Source organism: Lathamus discolor (genome assembly GCF_037157495.1).
Source record: "Lathamus discolor isolate bLatDis1 chromosome W unlocalized genomic scaffold, bLatDis1.hap1 SUPER_W_unloc_1, whole genome shotgun sequence".
Lineage (NCBI taxonomy): Eukaryota > Metazoa > Chordata > Aves > Psittaciformes > Psittacidae > Lathamus > Lathamus discolor.
This window is the reverse complement of record NW_027069096.1, coordinates 321,371-341,549: the sequence shown is the minus strand read 5'-3', so window position 1 is coordinate 341,549 and position 20,179 is coordinate 321,371. Positions and strand designations below refer to the sequence as shown.

At 43.3% G+C, this 20,179-nt stretch overlaps 1 protein-coding gene across 1 annotated transcript; it reads right to left on the bottom strand.

The window, feature by feature from the left end:
* Window positions 1–1,291: 1,291 nt before the first annotated feature.
* Window positions 1,292–18,386, bottom strand: LOC136006181 (heterogeneous nuclear ribonucleoprotein K-like). The gene is made up of 5 exons (XM_065664221.1): window positions 18,280–18,386; window positions 17,594–17,707; window positions 8,332–8,460; window positions 3,702–4,009; window positions 1,292–3,366 (listed from the first exon to the last, which is right to left on the bottom strand). The coding sequence occupies exons 1-5, from the start codon at window positions 18,364–18,366 to the stop codon at window positions 3,276–3,278; spliced, it is 729 nt and encodes a 242-aa protein (XP_065520293.1). The 5' UTR covers window positions 18,367–18,386; the 3' UTR covers window positions 1,292–3,275.
* Between the last annotated feature and the right edge of the window lie 1,793 nt (window positions 18,387–20,179).

The window sequence follows — 20,179 nt, the reverse complement described above, 5'->3', positions numbered from 1 at the left end:
GCTGCCTGTCAGGACAGAGATGGCCTCCATCTCGCCCCGCCCTCCGTGTGAACCATAGAGAGACAAGGCCTGAGTGTAATAGAGGAGGGTGATTTATTTTGTATTGCCATAGTGTGCCTAAGTTGATTGTTTTACTTGCCTGATAGGGTCTACGAGAAGAGTAGTAACAACAGTGGAGACAATGGAAGGCGGTAAAAGAGAGCGAGAGAGACTGCAAGGCTTGCTTTTTTTTTTTTGTGGTTTTATGTTTGTGGGTTTTTGTTTGTTTGCGTGTGTGCGTGCGTGTGCGTGCGTATGTGAAAATGGCGTCTACGAGTACTGCATCTTGTGCTTGTATCCTAACACTGAAGAAGGCAAAGCGGGCTTCTTGCAGTGCTTAAAAGGCGTACGTGGCTCCACGCTGCCTATTGGCTGTTGGGTGGGTGGGTGGGTGGGGGTTGGGGACTGTGTACAGAGAGTAGGTGTATTCTTTTCTTCCTTCCCACCCACAACTTGGGGAGGTCGGCTGCCCTGCTGGTTCTGCCAGTTCGTTTACCATCATCCCTGCCCTAAGAGTAGGGTGCGGGGGAAGGGGCTTGGGCTCTAGTCAGCTTGTTTGAGGAGTAGGGAGGTATGTGTCCCACACCTGATATGACTCTGGTGGGGGGGACATCTCACCTCGGCGTCCATCGCTGTCTCCACTGCAGCTAGTCAGTGCCCGCAGGGATGCGGGATGACAGCTGGCCTCCCCGAGAGTCTTGGCACAGGGTAGCAGCACGAAGAGGTTGACAGGCTCTGCAGCCGAGATGAGAAACTATTAATAAACAGTGTGATGTTCTGGTCCTTGCCTTATAAGAGGTCCACAGATTTAGACCTATTGATTATATTTTATTTTATTATTATTATATTACCCTAAAGGGTAATATAACCCACATTTTCAAGAAGGGGAAAATGCAAGACCCAGGGAACTACAGACCAGTCAGTCTCACCTCTGTGCATGGTAAAATCTTGGGGCAGATTCTCTTGGAAAGCATGCAAAGGCACATGAAAAACAACATGGTGCTTGGTGACAGCCAGCATGGCTTCACTAAGGGGAAATCCTGCCTGACCGATGTGGTGGCCTTCTATGATGGGGCTGCAGAACTGATGGGCAGGGGCAGAGCAGTTGACATCATCTACCTGGACTTGTGCAAAGTGTTCGACACTGTCCCACATGACATCCTTGTCTCTAAGTTGGAGATGTTATAAAAATTCTGTCTTGGCCATGGTCTGATTTAATTATTTTATTACAATTGATTAATATAGAGAGGCAATAAGCAAGCAGGGCTGGGTGCGTAGGGGAGTCTCTGCTCCACCAAGACGCACGCCAGGGTCTTTGGGGTCCAGTCTCTTATACTTATTGGTCTTGGGTCTCAGCCAGTCCCTTCTTCCTCTGTACCCAGATGCTGACGCAGCCCCTTTTCATTGTTCTTTTCTTGTTGCCAAGGTCTGCTTTTTGGTGAAGAAACTTCTTGGAAGAGGTACTGAACCCCTTGGTAATTTATTAATAAAGAATCATTTATCACAAGCTTAATCACTGCCCTAGTTCTATCCTTATATGGTTATTTAGTCAAAGCATAGGTTTCACAAACCCCTTCCTTAAAGCACTCAAGCAGAAAAACAAAACATTATTTTACCAGTCAAAAATGATTAAAGACTATTCCATTCCTTTGTTTCTTCTTCTCTCCCTTCATTATACTGACAGCAACATTTATTATAATCAAAGTCGTTTTTATACATCCCATACATGGTGCACTGGTCACAGGTGCATTGGTAACAATGATTCCCAAATTCCTAACACGAATCATTCTCGTATTCTTTACAGAGAGAAATCAATTTGATAGGTGGACCACTCGGTGGATAAAGAACTGGCTGGATGGCCACACACAAAGAGTTGTGGTCAATGGCTCAATGTCCAGCTGGAGACCAGTAATGAGAAGTGTCCCTCAGCTGAGAGAGGTGTCTCTCAGCTGGTTTTACCAGCTGCAAATGTGAAAATACAAAAACTGAGCTCTGAAAACATAATACAAATAAAGGATCTTAGAGGTATAGTACATAAATCTTCTAGTTTCTCAAGATCCAGAGTAGCATAGGCAACTTAATCGTTTTGGTGGTGTTTTGGTGTCGGTGTTGTTTTGTGGTTTGTGAGGTTTTCTTGGGGAGGAGGGGGAGATAGGGCTTTTTTGTTCATTTTTAGCAATTTTAAGCGTCTTTCCTTTCGATATATTTTGACATTCTTGTAACATGTACTTCCAGTGTGTATTACTGGAAGCAACTGCCTCTTCCTCCCAGAAGGAGGCAGTGTGTTAACCTCATTTAGATAGCCCATTCCATAGCTCCTCAACTTCTTCCTATTCCATTCATTTAAACAAATGAAAAACAAACAAACAAAACCAAACAATAAACGACCAAAAAACCCACTGCCAAACAAAACCAAACAAAACCAAAAATCCCCAAACCCACCTAACCTGTCATCTTAAGGAATGTACCAAACAGAACCAGAGAAGAAATAAAGATGATTAATCAAAGATTTATCTCCAAGATGCCTATGATTTCTCTTCCCAGGAAAGTGGGTACAACAGTCCATGACTACCAGAAAGTCACATTTCAGAGTATAACATGGAATAGCTTTAAGCCTTTTTTTATTCTCCCAGCCCCACAATGTGGTTGAATGTACCTAATTTCATTTAAAATTCAACTTATCAGTGGCCCTGGCTCCAAAACATTTTGAATTACAGTAGATATTTTTTTTCAGACACAGAAATTGGCATAAAGACAAGAACTGATTTGAAAAAGTAACCATCTGCCAGACTAGCTAGAGCTCTTTATAAACATTATTCATGTTCTCTCAATCCTGCTAAGATCTGTTGGAAAACACTGTTTTGACATGCTTTCTTGATCGGAAAAGCCTCCCAACTCCTATTTCTGTCATCCCAATTAAAAAGTTTAAAAGAAGGTCCATGCAATAAAACCTGCAGGGACTGTGCTCCACCAACTTTTATTCCATTGTTGATAGCAGTTAGGGAGAACCAACCAAGAAAAAACCCACAACCAAAACACAAATAACCAAGCCCCACAAACCAAACCTACACAGCAGATCACATCCCAAATACCCTTTACACCCCAAACAGTCATCATCTTGGAAGAACCATTTGTATGGCCAAAACATTTTGGCGGTATCAAAGTTTATCAGAAGCACACATGCCCCACACTTAAATGTATGTATTCAAGAACAGTTTCCTCAGCTATTTGAAGTGCTAACTAAACAAAACAATATGAATTTTAACTCCTACCATTCCATCATAACGGTCTCCAGCTCTACCCCTTCGGTCATAAGATATAAGATCTCTAAAATGAGAAAAAGCAGCAGCACATGACTCAAGTTATAAACTAGTTTATATAATCTAATTCAAGTTTTCATTATTTGCACACAACTATAAATTTCTGAACGCTTTAGCCAAGTTCTGAATGACATAAAATACCTACTGACTGAAGTCCTGATGGACTGTTACACTGCAGAAATAACTGAATTCAAATACTCTTTGAAATTCTCTGGTGCAATATACACTTAATCCTGCATAATCACTACCAACATGGAATGTGAAACAAGTCCTGGCAACATAAGCACAATTCAGCAAATTTTAGGCAACTTAAGTTTTGTACAATGCATTTATGCAACTTACCCGCCACGAGGAGGTGGTGGAGGAGGAAGAGGAAGATTACGAGCTCTGCTGCCACCTCTGCCACCATGACCTGGTGGAGGTGGTGGAGGTCCTCTGCGAGGGCTCATATCATCATAATCTCGTCTTGATGGAGGCATGGGTCGTCCACCACGACCAGGAGGCATTCGATCAAAACCTCCTCTTCCACGCATTGGAAAGCCTACTGGACGTCCCCTTCTATCATCAAACATCATTGTGAAGCCACCATAGTCATATGTTTCATCATAGAAATTGGGATCATAAGGCTGGGCCCGTCCTTTAATTGGAGACTAAGACACACACACATACACACAAAAAAAAACCCAAAACCAACAACACCAGTCCCCCCAGTTAGCACTGACTGTTAAAATTACATTAAATCACTATATTAAATGAATAAAAATGTATATGTTCTGAATTGATCTCTTGAGGCAAGGGTGCATAATAGGCAGGGCTACACTCAATGCGCCCTGGTGGAGGTACTCCTGCAGCAGGTAGCTGAACCGCAGGAGACTATCAGTAAGCTAATGTCAGGGAAACTGACAGGGAGCTGGACTGCTTGCCCCAGGCCCAAACTGTGCAGGGGCCACAAGTGTCCATCATACCACATACAGGAAAGGAGGGCATTAATCCAGGAAGTTGGAAGCTAGTAACAAAAAACACAAAAAAAAAGGAGGAAGAGGACAATTAAAAGCAAGGGGCTTCCTCTAAAATCTGACATCCCCACCCAGAACAGCTTTGCTAATGAGGAAACTCACACCTTACCAAATGAGCAACCACCTGATGCACCAATAGAAAGGATAACTACTAGTGCCTCCAGGAAAAAGTGGCAGGTCAGAGCAGTAGGTGATTCTATTTTGAAAGGCATAGAGGCACACATCTGTCAGCCTGACCCAGTCTCAAGGGAGGTGTATTGCCTACCAGGGGCTTGGATCAGGGATGTTGCAGAGAGGCTGCCTGATCTTGTAAGTCCTACTGTTTCCCACTTCTACTGGTCTATGTGGGTGCTAGCAATATAGATAGCAGTAGCCTGGAGAACATTAAGAAGGCCTACAGAGCCCTGGGAGAAGTGATCAGGGGCTCTGGGACTAAGACAGTTTCTTCATCAATCCTCCAGGTTAAAGGTGAGGACTTCGAAAAGGCCAGGCAAATTTGGCAGGTTAAGAAATGGTTAGAATGGTGGTGCCATAGTCAGGGGTTTGGTTATTTAGAACATGGGACTCAATTTGGGAGGCCACGTCTACTGGAGGCTGGTGGAACTGGTCTGACAAAGGGAAAGAGCTGTTTTGGCAGGAGACTTGCCAGGCTGGTCAAGAAAGCTTTAAACTACATGTGTTGGTGGAGAGGGGGGTATCCATCCATCCCAACACTCCCAGTCAGCTGCCAGCACCTGTAATAAATGCTTGCAGCCATGCAGAGATATTTCAGCTACTCCAGCCAATGAGTCAGCTTTATTTGGAACTCAGCTCAGATGTCTTTATACAAACTCCCATAGCATGGGAAATAAACAAGAGGAATTAGAGATGTGTACAGGGATATGATATTATTGGCAACACAGAAACATGGTGGGATGGCTCCTATGACTGGAGTGTTGGAAGGGAAGGTTATAGGCCCTTTATAAAAGACAGGCCCGGCAGACAGTGAGGGAGAGTAGCTATTTTTGTCAGTGAAAGGCTGCAAAGTATGGAACTCTCTGGGGACAGGCAATTAGGCAACTTGCGGGTCAGTGTCAAGGGGAGAACAGCAACGGGGACATTACTCTGGGGATCTGTTACAGACTGCCTGATCAGGAAGACTCTGGATGAAGCGCTCTATAGACAGATAGGAAGAGCCTCACGCTCACAGGCACTTGTCCTTTTGGGAGACTTCAACCATCCTGATAGCTGATGGAGGGAAGGTATGACCTGGTACAAGTAATTCAGGAGGCTCCTTGATTGTGTGGAAGACAACTTCCTCTTGCAAGTAATAGAGGAGCCAACAAGGAGAGGTGCCATGCTTGACCTCGTGCTCACCAACACGGAGGAGCTGGTTGGAGATGTGACACTCCAGGGCAGCCGTGGCTGTAGCTATCATGAGATGGTTGAGTTTGAGATCCTCAGGGTAGTGAGAAGGGCATGCAGGAAGCTCACCGGCCTGGACTTCAAGAGAGCAGACTTTGGCCTCTTCAGGAACTTGCTTAGTAAGGTTCCACAGGATAAAGCCATAGAGGGCACGGGGGCCCAAGACTGCTGGCTGATATTCAAGGATCACCTGCTACAAGCTCAGGAGTGTTGCATCCTGACTAGAAGGAAATGCGCCAGGAGGGCCAGGAGACCTCCATGGATGGATAAGTTGCTGCTGAAGAAACTTAGAGGAGAAAAAAGAAGCTTATAAATGGTGGAAGCGAGGACAGGCAGCCAGGGAAGAATACAGTGATATTGTCCAGGAAGCTAGGGACCAGGTCAGAAAAGGTAAGGACTAGTTAGAATTAAATCTGGCAAGAGATGTGAGAGATAACAGGAAGGGCTTCTATAGGTATGAAGCGAACAAAAGACAGACTAGGGACAATGTGGGCCCTCTCCGGAAGCTATCAGGAGAACTGGCTACCCTAGATTTGGAGAAGGCTGAGGTTCTCAATGACTTCTTTGCCTCAGGCTTCACTGGCAAATGCTCTGACCACACTACCCAAGTCCTGAAAGGCAGATGCAGGAACTGTGAGAATGAAGACCTTAGGCCCACCATAGGAGAGGATCAGGTTCGAGATCTTAAAAACATTAATGTGTAAAAGCCCATGGGACCTGATGAAATCCATCTGAGGGTCCCAAAAGAAATGACAAATGAGGTTGCTAAGCTACTGTCCATCATATTTGAAAAATCCTGTCAGTCAGGTGAAGTTCCCAACAACTGGAAAAAGGGAAATATAACCCCCATTTTCAAGAAGGGGAAAATGCAAGATCCAGGGAATTACAGACCAGTCAGACTCACCTCTGTGCCTGGCAAAATCTTGGAGCAGATTCTCTTGGAAAGCATGCTAAGGCACATGAAAAACAACATGGTGCTTGGTGACAGCCAGCATGGCTTCACTAAGGGGAAATCCTGCCTGACGAATTGGGTGGCCTACTATGATGGGGCTGCAGAACTAATGGACAGGGGCAGGGCAGAGCAGTTGACATCATCTACCTGGACTTGTGCAAAGCATTCAACACTGTCCCACACAACATCCTTCTCTCTAAATTGGAGAGACATCAATTCAATAGAGGGACCACTCAGTGGAGAAAGAACTGGCTTGACGGCCACACACAAAGAGTTGTGGTCAATGGCTCAATGTCCAGCTGGAGACCAGTAATGAGAAGTGTCCCTCAGGGATTGGTGTTGGGACCAGTCTTGTTCAACATTTGTTGGCGACATGGTCAATGGGATTGAGTGCACTCTCAGCAAGTTTACCAAAGACACCAAGCTGTGTGGTTCGGCTGATACGCTGGAGGGAAGGAATGCCATCCAGTGGACCTTGACATGCTTGTGAGGTGGGCTGATGCAAACCTCATGAAGTTCAGCCACGTGCAAGCTCCTACACCTCGACTGGGGCAATCCCAAGCACAGCTACAGGTTGAGTGGAGAAGAGATTCAGAGCAGCCCTGCAGAGAAGGACTTGGGGGTGTTGGTTGATGAGAAAATGATCATGACCCAGCAGCATGCGCTCGCAGCCCAGAAAGCCAACCGTATCCCGGGCTGCATCGAAAGGAGCATGACCACCAGGTCGAAGCAGGTGATCCTGCCTCTCTACTCTGCTCTCGTGAGACCTCACTTGGGAACATTTGTGCAGTTCTGCTGTCCTCATTATAAAAAGGACATGGAACTGTTAGAGCAAGCCCAGAGGAAGGCCATGAGGATGATCAGGGGGCTGGAGCACCTCCTGTATGAAGACAGGCTGAGAAAGTTGGGGCTGCTCAGCCTGGAGAAGAGAAGGCTGCGTGGAGACCTCATAGCAGCCTTCCAAGTATCTGAAGGGGGCCTATAGGGATGCTGGGGATGGACTCTTCATTAGGGACTGTGATGATAGGACAAGGGGTAACGGGTTCAAACTTAAACAGGGGAAGTTTAGGTTAGATATAAGGAAGAATTTCTTCTCTGTGATGGTGGTGAGGCACTGGAACAGGTTGCCCAAGGAAGTTGTCAGTGTTCCTTCCCTCGTAGTGTTCAAGGCCAGGTTTGATGGAGTCTTGGGTGACATGGCTTAGAGCAAGGTGTCCCTGCCCATAGCAGGGGGGTTGGAACTAGATGATCTTAAGGTCCTTTCCAACCCTAACTATTCTATGATTCTATTATTTGTCAATGCTGACAAGGCAGGCATGGATGTTACTGATGGATGGCACATAGATTTGTCTCACTTCCTCCCCAATTTAGAAGTTCTTCATTTTACTTATATATGAAGCATGACTAACAGCCCACGGGTACCCAAAATGGCTTCCATCTCTGATAACTTACACCCCAGTTCTAGGAAACAGGAATAATTTCAAGGGTGATAGCAGTCTAACAGCACTGAATTCAAAATATAAATGGAAAAATAAAATTTTTCATGCAAATAATCCCAACTTTCATGAATACCAATGAAAGAGTAAATTTAAGACATTACCTCAGAGATAAGATCCAAGATAATCTTTATACATTCCACAACTCTATCAGGTTTTCCACCAATAAGCACCACTCTATCAGTAGAATGAGGACAACACTCTTGGAAGAGCTTAATGGTGGTCTGAGTGTTCTGTTGAAAAAAAAAAAAAAAAGAAAAAAAAACAACAAAAAAAGCCACAACAAAACAAGCAAACCAATCTTCCAAAAGAAGGAATTCAACACAGTTTTATAAAGTTAATGAAAACAAAATGGGTAAGATACAGACTATAACATTTTAAAAGAAACAAACAAACCAGACCATTAAACTTGAAGATATTTTAAATGAATGCCTGCTTCCTAGTTCTCGCAACAAATTTAATCTTAAGATATTATATTTTTTTAAGACCTGCAATGACATGAGTTTACATGAAAAGCTAGTGAACAAGATTTTTATCCTTTCAGTTATGGATCATCTACATGGTCATTTAAACCAAATATTAGCAAAAGGACCAGATATCCATTATAAGCTTATGGGTTCTATAAGCCTCCATATGTCATAAAAACATGCTTTGGATGCAAGACAGCAGCTTTGCCAGGATTATGTCTAGTCATCTTGCCTTATTCAGTCCACACAAATAGTAGTTTACACCTAAATTGACCTTTAATTGCCTTTGACACAATGCCAGTAAAAGACAGAAATCAACACTCTAGATTCAGAGACCACTAGCTTTTAAGAACAAAACATGACTCCTTCATGAGGAATAGTCCTTCACAAAGGAAACAGTGGTCTTCGAGGAAGCAGAACTTAAAACCCCACCCCATGCTTTTTACAGCAATATTCAAACAGCTATTAAATTATCATTTTTAGAGTTTATGGAAATTCATCCACACTAAACCATTTTCCATGCCCAACACCACCAATACAGTCATCATTCAGCAGTTCATTTCAGAAGGAGTGATGAATGGCATTTTAAAAAAATATCCTTTATTTATCAAGATTATTGTTAATATGTTTAAAATCTTTATTAAGTCCTAGGCTCTATTACCAACAGCCACTTTATTTCCGACTTTTTGCAAGAAAATTGTAATAAGTAACTCTGATCTCAGAACACATAAATTGTATATGAAATATATTCTGAAGGAATTACTGCACATATGATGCTTACACTCACCGTTTATGAACACAAAACACTAATCTGTTTATAGAATAAAAGTAGAATGTGAAAAGAACAGGAAATAGTACTGATACGCGGACTGACTCCACAACTCGTTAAAGTTTTAAAGTAGGTATGCTTTATTCAGTGCTGAGGTGCATGGGGATCGTTCCTCCTAAGTATGCACACCCAGGGTCGTTTTTCCTTTACATTTATTCCCTTAAGGCACACATATGCATTAGATTACTGATACGCCTATACATATTTAGTATCTGTCCCCACTTCGTATTATAATGAGCTAGAAGGTCCTTTGCACCTGTGCAGTGCCCCCTCTGGTCATGGGCAAGGGTCTCAAGATGAAGTAAATGAGTCTTCCTCCTGTGGGCAGGGGTCCTCAAGATGAAGTAAATGAGTCTTCCTCTTCTTAAACTTTTCACCTTTTAATCTTCAGGCATGGCTTTAGGGTTTAGTCGGTACCTCATCCATAAATCATCAGCTTCTCCCCCTTATCAATAGACCCAGACATTCGCATTTCCTTGTCAACAGTTGCTTATCAGTAGAACCAGGCCTCTGTCTCCTCCCCTTATCAGTAGTCTGTGCCTTGTTCTGCTTAGTAAGCATGATAGGTGTTTACAACAGACAATACTTTTGTTTAAGCAAGGGATTCTTCTAACTCTCTTATACAATCCCCTGTATTGTTCCCTTGTACATTTATTAACCCTGTATCAATCCCCCCTTTTCTATAAAGTAAGTAAATTCTTTTACTATATTACTTATGACAGAGCTATCCATGTTCTTTCTATCGATTTACGATGTGATTTTGATATACATTGTATTATGCAAGGTACAATCACTAAAATAAGTAGTCCTATGGTTAATATTAGAAGGCCTTGCTTAAATATTTCCCTGAACCATCCAGTAAGTCCCAAGTTATTTAGCCATTCATCCAATCCGCCTCCAACAATTTTAAGCTCTTTCATATTTTCTTGCAATTTTCGCAGCTTAGCATGAATTGATTCAGAATGGTCAGATAAGTTCATGCAGCACATACCTTCGAAATCCTCACAACTATGGCCATGGGCCAATAATAAAAAATCAATTGCTGCTTGGTTTTGTAAAGATGCGTGCCTTACACTGTCTGTGTCTGTGGCAAGTGAGGATATGACATCTGAAGTTATATTTAATTGTTTAGCTGCCCAACATGCCAAACGATGTATATCTCCCAATGCTTTTCCCGCAGCTATACCTGGTGCAAATAATGCTGCCAAAAACCTTGCCGTGTGATTCCAGATTCTTAAAGTGGAGTCGCAATTTGTGCCTAATTGCTCAATGGATCGTTTGTTTCTGTGAAGGCTGCTCTTCATGTCCTGGACTAAATGTCTTTTGGAGGCTGCAAACAGGGACAATTTACCTAGATAACATGGTCCTTCAAAGGGTTTAGAAGGAATTCCTGGCCATGCTCAGTCTCCACATATCAAGAAATATCCTGGGGGTAGAGCTTTGGGTATTTTATCATTATATCGTAACGCCGGAGATGATCCTGAGCAGTAAGCAGTTATATTATGATACCATGTCTTTCTGCTAGTTACCTTGGTCTCAGGGACTTCGCTTGACCATGTATTAAAAGTTATACAGCAAGTATGGTATACCAATTAGGCATGTTTGGAAAGGATTTCCCACCTGTGCCAAGGTCAGACAGAAGTCAGTAACTCCAGTCTTGTTTGCCCATGTGAGCCAAACATTCGTGTTTGACCCCAATATTGATATTTCTTTTTCTATGGCTTGGACCATGGTATAGAGATAAAGGATTAATATCAATAACTGCTTCATTTTAACTCTGTTACTTTATAATAATTAGGCTAAGCTTACTCGGATTGATACTCTGATTACAATTGCAACATTGTGTTGACACCCATGGATCACTCTATCTTCTGCGGGTTAGTTTTAATTTTAGTCTGTTATTACCGCTTGATGTGATTTTCCAGGGAGCCTTTGGAGCCTTCGGAGCCTTCTTGACTCGAGTATGATGAATCCAGACGTTTTGTTCTCTTATTTTGATAGCTGTGAAAGTTGTGAGTCGTACTTGGAACGGCCCTTTCCACCTTGGTTTGAGACCTTCTTCCCCTGTGGCTCTGAAAGATTTTATATACACATAATCTCCAGGTTGTATATTATGTATAGGACTATCCAGTTCTCTGTTTCGAGTTCCAGCCATATATTTTTTCAATTTTTCTGAGTTGTTTTCCTAACTCTATTATATAGTTATTCATAGTCTCTTCTCCCACTTGGAGAGACGTTCCCTGTTGGACTCCTTATGGTCTTCCATACAGAATTTCGAAAGGGCTCAGCCCTTCTCGAGTCCTTGGTTTAGTTCGAATTCTCAACAGAGCTAATGGAAGTGTCTGGGGCCAAGGTAGACTGGCCTCCTGACCCAATTTCACAATTTGTTGTTTAATGAGATGGTTCATTTTCTCCACCAGACCACTTGATTGAGGGTGGTAGGGAGTATGAAGTTGCCAATCAATACCTAAATGTTTGTTAATTTGTTGTACCACTTTTGAAACAAAATGTGGTCCTCTGTCTGAAGATATAGTGGCTGGAACTCCGTATCGCGGTATTATCTCTTGTAACAATATCTTTGTTACCTCCCGGGCTTGTGCGCTTCTAGTTGGAAAGGCTTCTGGCCAATCTGAAAAGGTGTCTGTTAGTACTAACAAATGTCTATACCCCCCTTTTCTTGGCAGTTCTGTAAAGTTGATCTGCCACTGTTGTCCTGGTTTGTTGTCCCTCCCAATTTGACCCATTTTGGGTTTAGGATTACTTTTGGGGTTTGTTTGGAGGCAGAGATTACACTGGTGAGTTACCTGTTGAATAGTAGCATACAGAGTTCTAGCCATAATTTTGCTTATCAAATATTTATATCGACTCCCCAGTGTGTTTTGATGTGCATTCTTTACTAAGGACCATAACGAAGATGAGGGAACAATTATCTTTCCCTGTGGTGTACTAGCCCACCCTTCATCTTGACCTATAATTAATTTCTGATCTTCTTTATTATAGTTTGGCTTACCTTTTAGAGAAATTTTCCCATCAGGAATTAAAGCTCCTTCAATTGTTATCTCACCTTTTGCAGCTTCTTTTGCCTCTCTGTCTGCCAGCTCATTTCCCTCCTCCAATTCTGAGCTCACCTTCTGGTGTGCCTTGATGTGCATAATTGCCACCTTCTCAGGTAGTTGGACCTCTTCCAACAGTCTCAGTATTTCTTGTTCATGTTTAATGTTTTTTCCTTGTGAATTCAACAGTCCTCTCCTTCCAAATGGCACCATGTGCATGCACAACTCTGAATACATATCTTGAGTCTGTATAGATATTTATGTTTTTTCCTTTTGCCAGTTCCATAGCTCTAGTCAGAGCAATCAATTCCACCTTCTGTGCAGAGGTGTTTATGGGTAACGGTCTGGATTCTATCACTTCAGCATGTCGTTTTCCACTGATGACATAGCTGTTCCCAGTAAACCAGGTTTCTACGTCGTCTAAAGGGGTATCCTTCAGATCCGGATGACTGGAATATGTGGCCTCAGTAGTCTCTGCTGAGGCTTGCTCCACCATGATGGCTTGATATTTCAGAAACCTTTGTGGAGAAAGCCAGTGCCCGCCTTTCACTATCAGCACTGCAGACACTGTATGGGACACCAGCACAGTCATTTTCTGGCCCAAGGAGAATCTTGGATGTTTAGTACAACTGCTGCAACGGCCCTGAGGCATCCAGGACATCCTTCAGCTGCAGAGTCCAATTGCTTACAGGCCCAAGTCCTGTGCTAGTAGAATCATAGAATCATAGAATAGTTAGGGTTGGAAAGGACCTCAAGATCATCTAGTTCCATTCCTAAGGCAATTTCTTGTTTCTTATGGGAGACAAGAAAGAATGGTTTACTCACATCTGGGAGTCTTAAGGCTGGTGCCGACCTCAAGGCGTTTTTAATTGGTGGAAGGCTCAAGTCGCTTCTCTTGTCCACTGAAGATTCTTGTTATAGTGCATATAGAGGCTTAACAATTAGTCCATGATGGTAGATCCACAATCTACACCATCCTGTCATACTGTCCAGGCCACACAGGCCTCTTCTGTCTGGGTAGATATTAGGATGTCGTCTATGTACTGCAATAACTTCCCTTCTTCCGGTGGAGCTTCCCAGGACTCTTAAGTCTTTTGAAAGTTGTTCTCCAAACAGGGTGGGACTGTTCTTAAATCCCTGAGGCAACACCATCCACATGAGATGGATTTTGCACCTACTCTTAGGGCTTTTCCATTCAAATGCAAAGATCTTCTGGCTGGCTTCGTGGAGAGGGAGGCAAAAGAGAGCATCCTTCAAATCTAGAACAGTAAACCAAGTTAGCTCTGATGTTAAGCATGTTAGCAAAGTGTATGAATTTACTATTACAGGGTAAGCATCCTCAGTTATTTTGTTAACAGCCCATAAGTCCTATACCACCAGTATTACCCATAAGGTTTACAAACAGGTAAAATAGGGGTGTTAAAATCAGATTGGCACTCTTTTAGCAGTCCTAGCTGTAGGAAATTCTCAGTCATTTGGAAAAAATTCCTTCCCTATCTTCCCTCTGCAGGGGGTATAGTTTAATCCTGACAGGCTGGTGCATTTTTGGCCCTTCCAGGTACGTTTGTAGCCCATACCCCTGGGAATACCTGATCCAGTATATCTTCAATCTGACTTCTCCCTCGACATGATTAGTGATCAAAATTAAGCTTTAACATCTCTATATACTGTTGGTCGTTTACTTTTAAAGTGATCTCGCCTCCTTTGAAAGTAATGGTCGCTCCCAAGTGTTCTAACAAATCTCTCCCCAAAAGAGCTTTTGGGGAGTTAGGCATATACAAAAACTTATGGATGCCCCATTGTTTTCCTAATTGATATTTTAGTAGTTTACAAAAATAAGCCTTTTCACCTTGGCCAGTCGCCCCTTTTATCATCATATAATCATCCCCAAAGGCATTAAAGCTTTGTTTAAAACTGAATACGTTGCACACGTATTAACCAAAAATTCCATTTCCTTTTTTTTTTTTTTTTTTTTTTGTCCCCTAGCTCCATTATAACCAGTGGATCTGCTAGGGAAGATTCCCCTGGTCCCCGTCAGTCTAGTTCCAGTTCAGTCACCCGAGCCACCCCATGGCACTCCCACTAGGGCAGTCTCACTCCCAGCATCCAAACTCCTCATAGCACTCACACCGATCCGGTTCCACAGAAGAGGAGGTCACTCCCCCACTTCTGCCCGACGTTCGTCCTCCACCAGTTTTAAAGCAACCAGCGCAGCCGTGGCTGTAGCACGACCCAGCTTTTTCTTTTCTACCTGTTTCCAATTCCTATACACTCTCCATGCTTCCTCCTTCACTCCCATACACATTTATTCATCAACCCTTCAATCCCGACTGTCAACATGTCTGTTTGTCTGCCCCAGCACCCATCCCATGCTCAAACACAGGAACTGCGGGAGCTCCCCTCCTTTCCCCTTTGGTTTTTCCTTTTTTATTTTTTTTATTTTTTTTTTCCACAGGTGCTCACCCTACTCTGCAGGGGTTACAGATGCCTACCTCTGCAACAGCACTTCTGGTTTAACCCCTTCTTAACCCTGAATGTGAATGTGCTGCTTGTTGCCAGTGACAGCAATTTCCTCCTCTTTATCAATACCTGATAGGACAGAGGCAGAGGGTGCTCCTCTCGGGGGTACCTGTGATACATAATTTTCTTGATGACTGTCCCAATATCACAGGCTGAACAACATCTCTCCAGCTTAGCTTTCTGTTTTTCCCTGTCCTTTTCCAAAACCAAAATTAGGGATCTGGCAGAGTTGTATTAATTTCACATTCTGTCTGCCACTCCAGGTGCTTTCTTAAAGTGAAACATATCTGCATACATTACTTCATTGCATTTTCCTGGCCACCTCAAAACCAACATAAATTGTAAAAAATGTATTAGAATTCAGAGTTCCATTTTTAGGCCATTTTTCCTGATTTTCCAAAGTATATAAAGGCCATCATTGGTTACAATATTTTACCAACGTTTTCTTGTTTACCGAGCCCCCAGAAGAACCTCTCAGTTCTTTCCAATGTGCCAAAATGTAACCAATAGGCTTTTCTTCAGAATTCCCTTGTTTTGACCGGCTCCCATTTCAAACAATCTCTTACAAATCTCTATAGCTTCTCTTTCCCAGTGCTCTGCAAATGCACTTAAAAATATGAGAGCACCTACACACAAGTTTTATGATATTCTCAGGGGATTCAGTACGATAGTATCTCTGGGTTCTGCAGATCAACTCCCCTGTCGTTAGATCATAGTTTCAATTCCAGCAAAATTTACACTGCCCTAGTATCCACAGCAGGTTCCACTGTTCAAAATTTATTATGCACTCATATGTCAGGTTACGAAGTTTTTCCTAATATCCCCCGTTGATTGTCCCAAAAAGACAGACATTAACTGTTGTATTCCCATTTTATTTTCTCCTTTGTAACCACATCTTCTCAAATTTTCTTTGATACCTTTTATAAACCCTTTCTCAGTTTTCCATTCTAACTTCCCGGAAGTCCACCAGGATTTTGTGGCTTTTCTCCACAAACCCACCAGCGTTTCATAAGACACCCCCAGCAGTATCTGCCCCACTACCCTGAGTGGCTATAAATGTGGGATACATACTAAAAGCACTGCCACAATATCCACGTGAAATGCCACCCATCACATACAGTTACACTCCCACAAGGCACATACTCCCATAGGGCACACAGCCACAATATCCACGTGGAATGCCACCCGTCGCATACAGTTGCAGTCCCACAAGGCACATAGGGAATTCCCTTGCCCTTGTATTTCGTAAAGCTATCCACTGCGGGAGGGGTAGCCGGACCTTCCCCCGCTTTCTGAGCTGCTTGATGGTTATACACAGACAAGACATAGGACAGAAAAACATAAGCGCTTCGTCCGTCTCCAGCCGCTCCCCTCGCGGAGACACGGAACCACTGATTGGGACTCCACACTCGCTTCGTAGCTATGCTATGTCTCAGTCACACAGAAACACATGGGATCCCACACACTCACACTATGGTTCCGCTTACCCTTCTCCTGCCTCTTATGGTAGCAGGTCCGTCCTGGTTCTCAGAATCTGAGATGCAGCGGAGACCTGGTGGGTTCGCCTGCCCTTCACCTGCTTCCCTTAGCAGGTCCGTCCTGGCTCCTAAAACTTGGGATGCAGCGCAAACCCGGGCTCGCCCGATCCGCCTTCAGGATCGCTCGCAGCCGCGCTATCGGTCGACGAGCCCCCAGCTTGCAAGCCCTACCTGCCAAGGGGAACTCCGCTGTGCGCCAGACGCCTCTGCATGCCTTACCAGCAGCCCCGGGCCACGCGTAAGCCTTACAGGCCCCCTAAAGTACCTCAATTCCAAGCATACCGTTTCTCCGCAGCCGGCACAGGTTGTTGTCTGTCCCCGCAGTGAGAGGATGAGAAGCGGAGCTCCTCCAGGCAAACGGCCTGGGGCGCCTAGGATGTCAGCTCCTCAGCCGATCCTGCAGCCGGACAGAGGCCTCCTGCCTGGCTCGCCAAATTGATACGCAGATTGACTCCACAACTCGTTAAAGTTGTAAAGTAGGTATGCTTTATTCAGCGCTGAGGTGCATGGGGATCGTTCCTCCAAAGTATGCACACCCAGGGTCGTTTTTCCTTTACATTTATTCCCTTAAGGCATACATATGCATTAGATTACTGATACGCCTATACATATTTAGTATCTGTCCCCGCTTCGTATTATAATGAGCTAGAAGGTCCTTTGCGCCTGCGCAGTGCCCCCTCTGGTCATGGGCAAGGGTCTCAAGATGAAGTAAATGAGTCTTCCTCTTGTGGGCAAGGGTCCTCAAGATGAAGTAAAGCATTTCCTTGTCAATAGTTGCTTATCAGTAGAATCAGGCCTCTGTCTCCTGCCCTTATCAGTAGTCTGTGCCTTGTTCTGCTTAGTAAGCATGATAGGTGTTTACAACAGACAATACTTTTGTTTAAGCAAGGGATTCTTCTAACTCTTATACAATCCCCTATATTGTTCCCTTGTACATTTTATTAACCCTGTATCAGTACCTCACTGAGTTCTTTGATTTTAGCACCCTTGACACCAATAATTCCTCCTGCTAGACTTTGGTGAATTAGAAGCCTTAATTCACAGTCAAAGTCACTACCTTTGTAGTGTTGATACTGTAAGAAAGATACGTACAAGGAAAGAATAAAATATCAGTCAAGAGAAAAAAAAAAGTAAAATTGAAAGCATCAAAATTCTAGGGGGGGGGGAGAGGGCGAGGGGGGTGGTGTTAAGCTTTTTTCTCCAAGCATCCCGGTTTAACTTAATTTGTTGCTGAACTGTAATGCTGTATTTGCTATGACAGAATCACGCCTATTTAAGTACTTTGTCTCAACATGAGGTGATGTCAAATTAGTTTTCCTTATTTCTTTTATTTTTATTATTTATTGAATAAAATTTTAAGGTATCAAACAACACAACACACTTGCTTAAAAAGCCAAGGCAGGATGGAAATTACGATACAGCTACTTTAAACTGGAGACTAAATAAGCCAAGAGACAGGTGTTTTGAAGGGGAGACTTCCAAATATTATGTTCTAAGAAGAGATTATCTCCAGTAAAACAAACAAACAAACAAACAAAAGCCAACACAGTTTGAAAGCTATAGGCACACAACAATCATCTGGAATTATCTTGTTTTAAAATCTAAATTTATACTTCTAAAGAAGAAACAAACCTAAGGCACATACCTCTTCTAAAGTAGGGATAATCTTCTTCAAGATTTCTCCAATTGTCTCTGTATCTGCACTTATACTCAAGATGCTGTTAGAGGCCATAGTGTCAGAAAAGTAGAAGTTCAGTATTCATAATCATACACAAAATTCTAACAAGACTGACTACACAGATGAATTTACAATTAATATTCTCCATTTAAAGTAAACCTGTTCACTGGATTTACAACACATGCATCTTTGTTTATGCCCAACATATATGGTCAATGGCTCAATGTCCAGCTGGAGACCAGTAATGAGAGGTGTCCCTCAGGGATTGGTGTTGGGACCAGTCTTGTTCAACATCTTTGTTGGAGACATGGACAGTGTGATTGAGTGTGCCCTCAGCAAGTTTACCGATGACACCAAGCTGTGTGGTTAGGTTGATACGCTGGAAGGAAGGAATGCCATCCAGTGGACCTTGACATGCTTGTGAGGTGGGCCGATGCAAAACTCGTGAAGTTCAGCCACGTGCAAGCTCCTACACCTCGATTGGGGCAATCCCAAGCACAGCTACAGGTTGAGTGGAGAAGAGATTCAGAGCAGCCCTGCAGAGAAGGACTTGGGGGTGTTGGTTGATGAGAAAATGATCATGACCCAGCAGTGTGCACTTGCAGCCCAGAAAGCTAACCGTATCCTGGGCTGTATTAAAAGGAGCATTACCAGCGGGTCGAAGCAGGTGATCCTGCCTCTCTACTCTGCTCTCGTGAGACCTCACTTGGGAACATTTGTGCAGTTCTGCTGTCCTCAACATAAAAAGGACATGGAACTGTTGGAGCAAGTCCAGAGGAAGGCCACGAGGATGATCAGGGCACTGGAGCATCTCCCGTGTGAAGACAGGCTGAGGAAGTTGGGGCTGTTCATCCTGGAGAAGAGAAGGCTGCGTGGAGACCTCATAGCAGCCTTCCAAGTATCTGAAGGGGGCCTATAGGGATGCTGGGGATGGACTCTTCATTAGGGAATGTGATGATAGGACAAGGGGTAGGAGGTTCAAACTTAAACAGGGGAAGTTTAGGTTAGATATAAGGAAGAATTTCTTCTCTGTGATGGTGGTGAGGCACTGGAACAGGTTGCCCAAGGAAGTTGTCAGTGTTCCTTCCCTGGTAGTGTTCAAGGCCAGGTTTGATGGAGTCTTGGGTGACATGGCTTAGAGCGAGGTGTCCCTGCCCATAGCAGGGGGGTTGGAACTAGGTGATCTTAAGGTCCTTTCCAACCCTAACTATTCTATGATTCTAAGCAACTGCGTATCTTTTTTCCTAAGTGGTAGACTTCTGGGGAGAACTTGAATGCAGGTTTTTTTTTCTTAGCTGCAGGTTATACCATCAGAAGAGAAGCCTTGTGTTTCTTAACTATTCTTACAGTAATTTTTCTTTGGTGTAATTCTGAAGGTAGGTTGAGCTCCATTCTCATCCCCCTTAAGGGCATAAAGTGGTTCCAAATGCATTTACACACATGTGTATAGCTATTTCCAAAACTAACAAGGAGCTAGATCTTATTAACTACTGGTGTTCTTAAGAAAGCAAACATGAAAATGTGGTACTATTGCAGCCAAAACATGGATTGGATAACACTGATGTTTCAGGCTACCTTTCTGTTGTCAGTTCCAAAGCCTTAATTGTGTTAAAGTGTAAAAATTGCTCCTGTGTACAAATGCTTACAGATCCTAACTTGATTGTATTGTAAATAGGGCTTCTCATTTGTGTTCATAACACTGCTAAAGATACGGGAGAAGAACTTCTTGAGTCAATTTTTAAAGTAGATTGAATATGAAAAGCAGAACTGATAGGAATAAAACAAAAAATCATTGGAGGAGAGCCTTTCTTCTTCTAGTTATTTTATGTTCTCTTTTCATCCACAGCTGTCATGGTTTAAGCCTAGC

Excerpts from the sequence above, each read along its gene's own strand:
- LOC136006181 (XM_065664221.1), bottom strand. The coding sequence starts at position 18,366 with ATGGCCTCTAACAGCATCTTGAGTATAAGTGCAGATACAGAGACAATT. Across the intron at positions 17,708-18,279 it reads TTATCCCTACTTTAGAAGAG|TATCAACACTACAAAGGTAG; the intron begins GTATGTGCCTTA and ends TCTTTCTTACAG. Across the intron at positions 3,367-3,701 it reads CCACCACCTCCTCGTGGCGG|AGATCTTATATCTTATGACC; the intron begins GTAAGTTGCATA and ends TTCTCATTTTAG.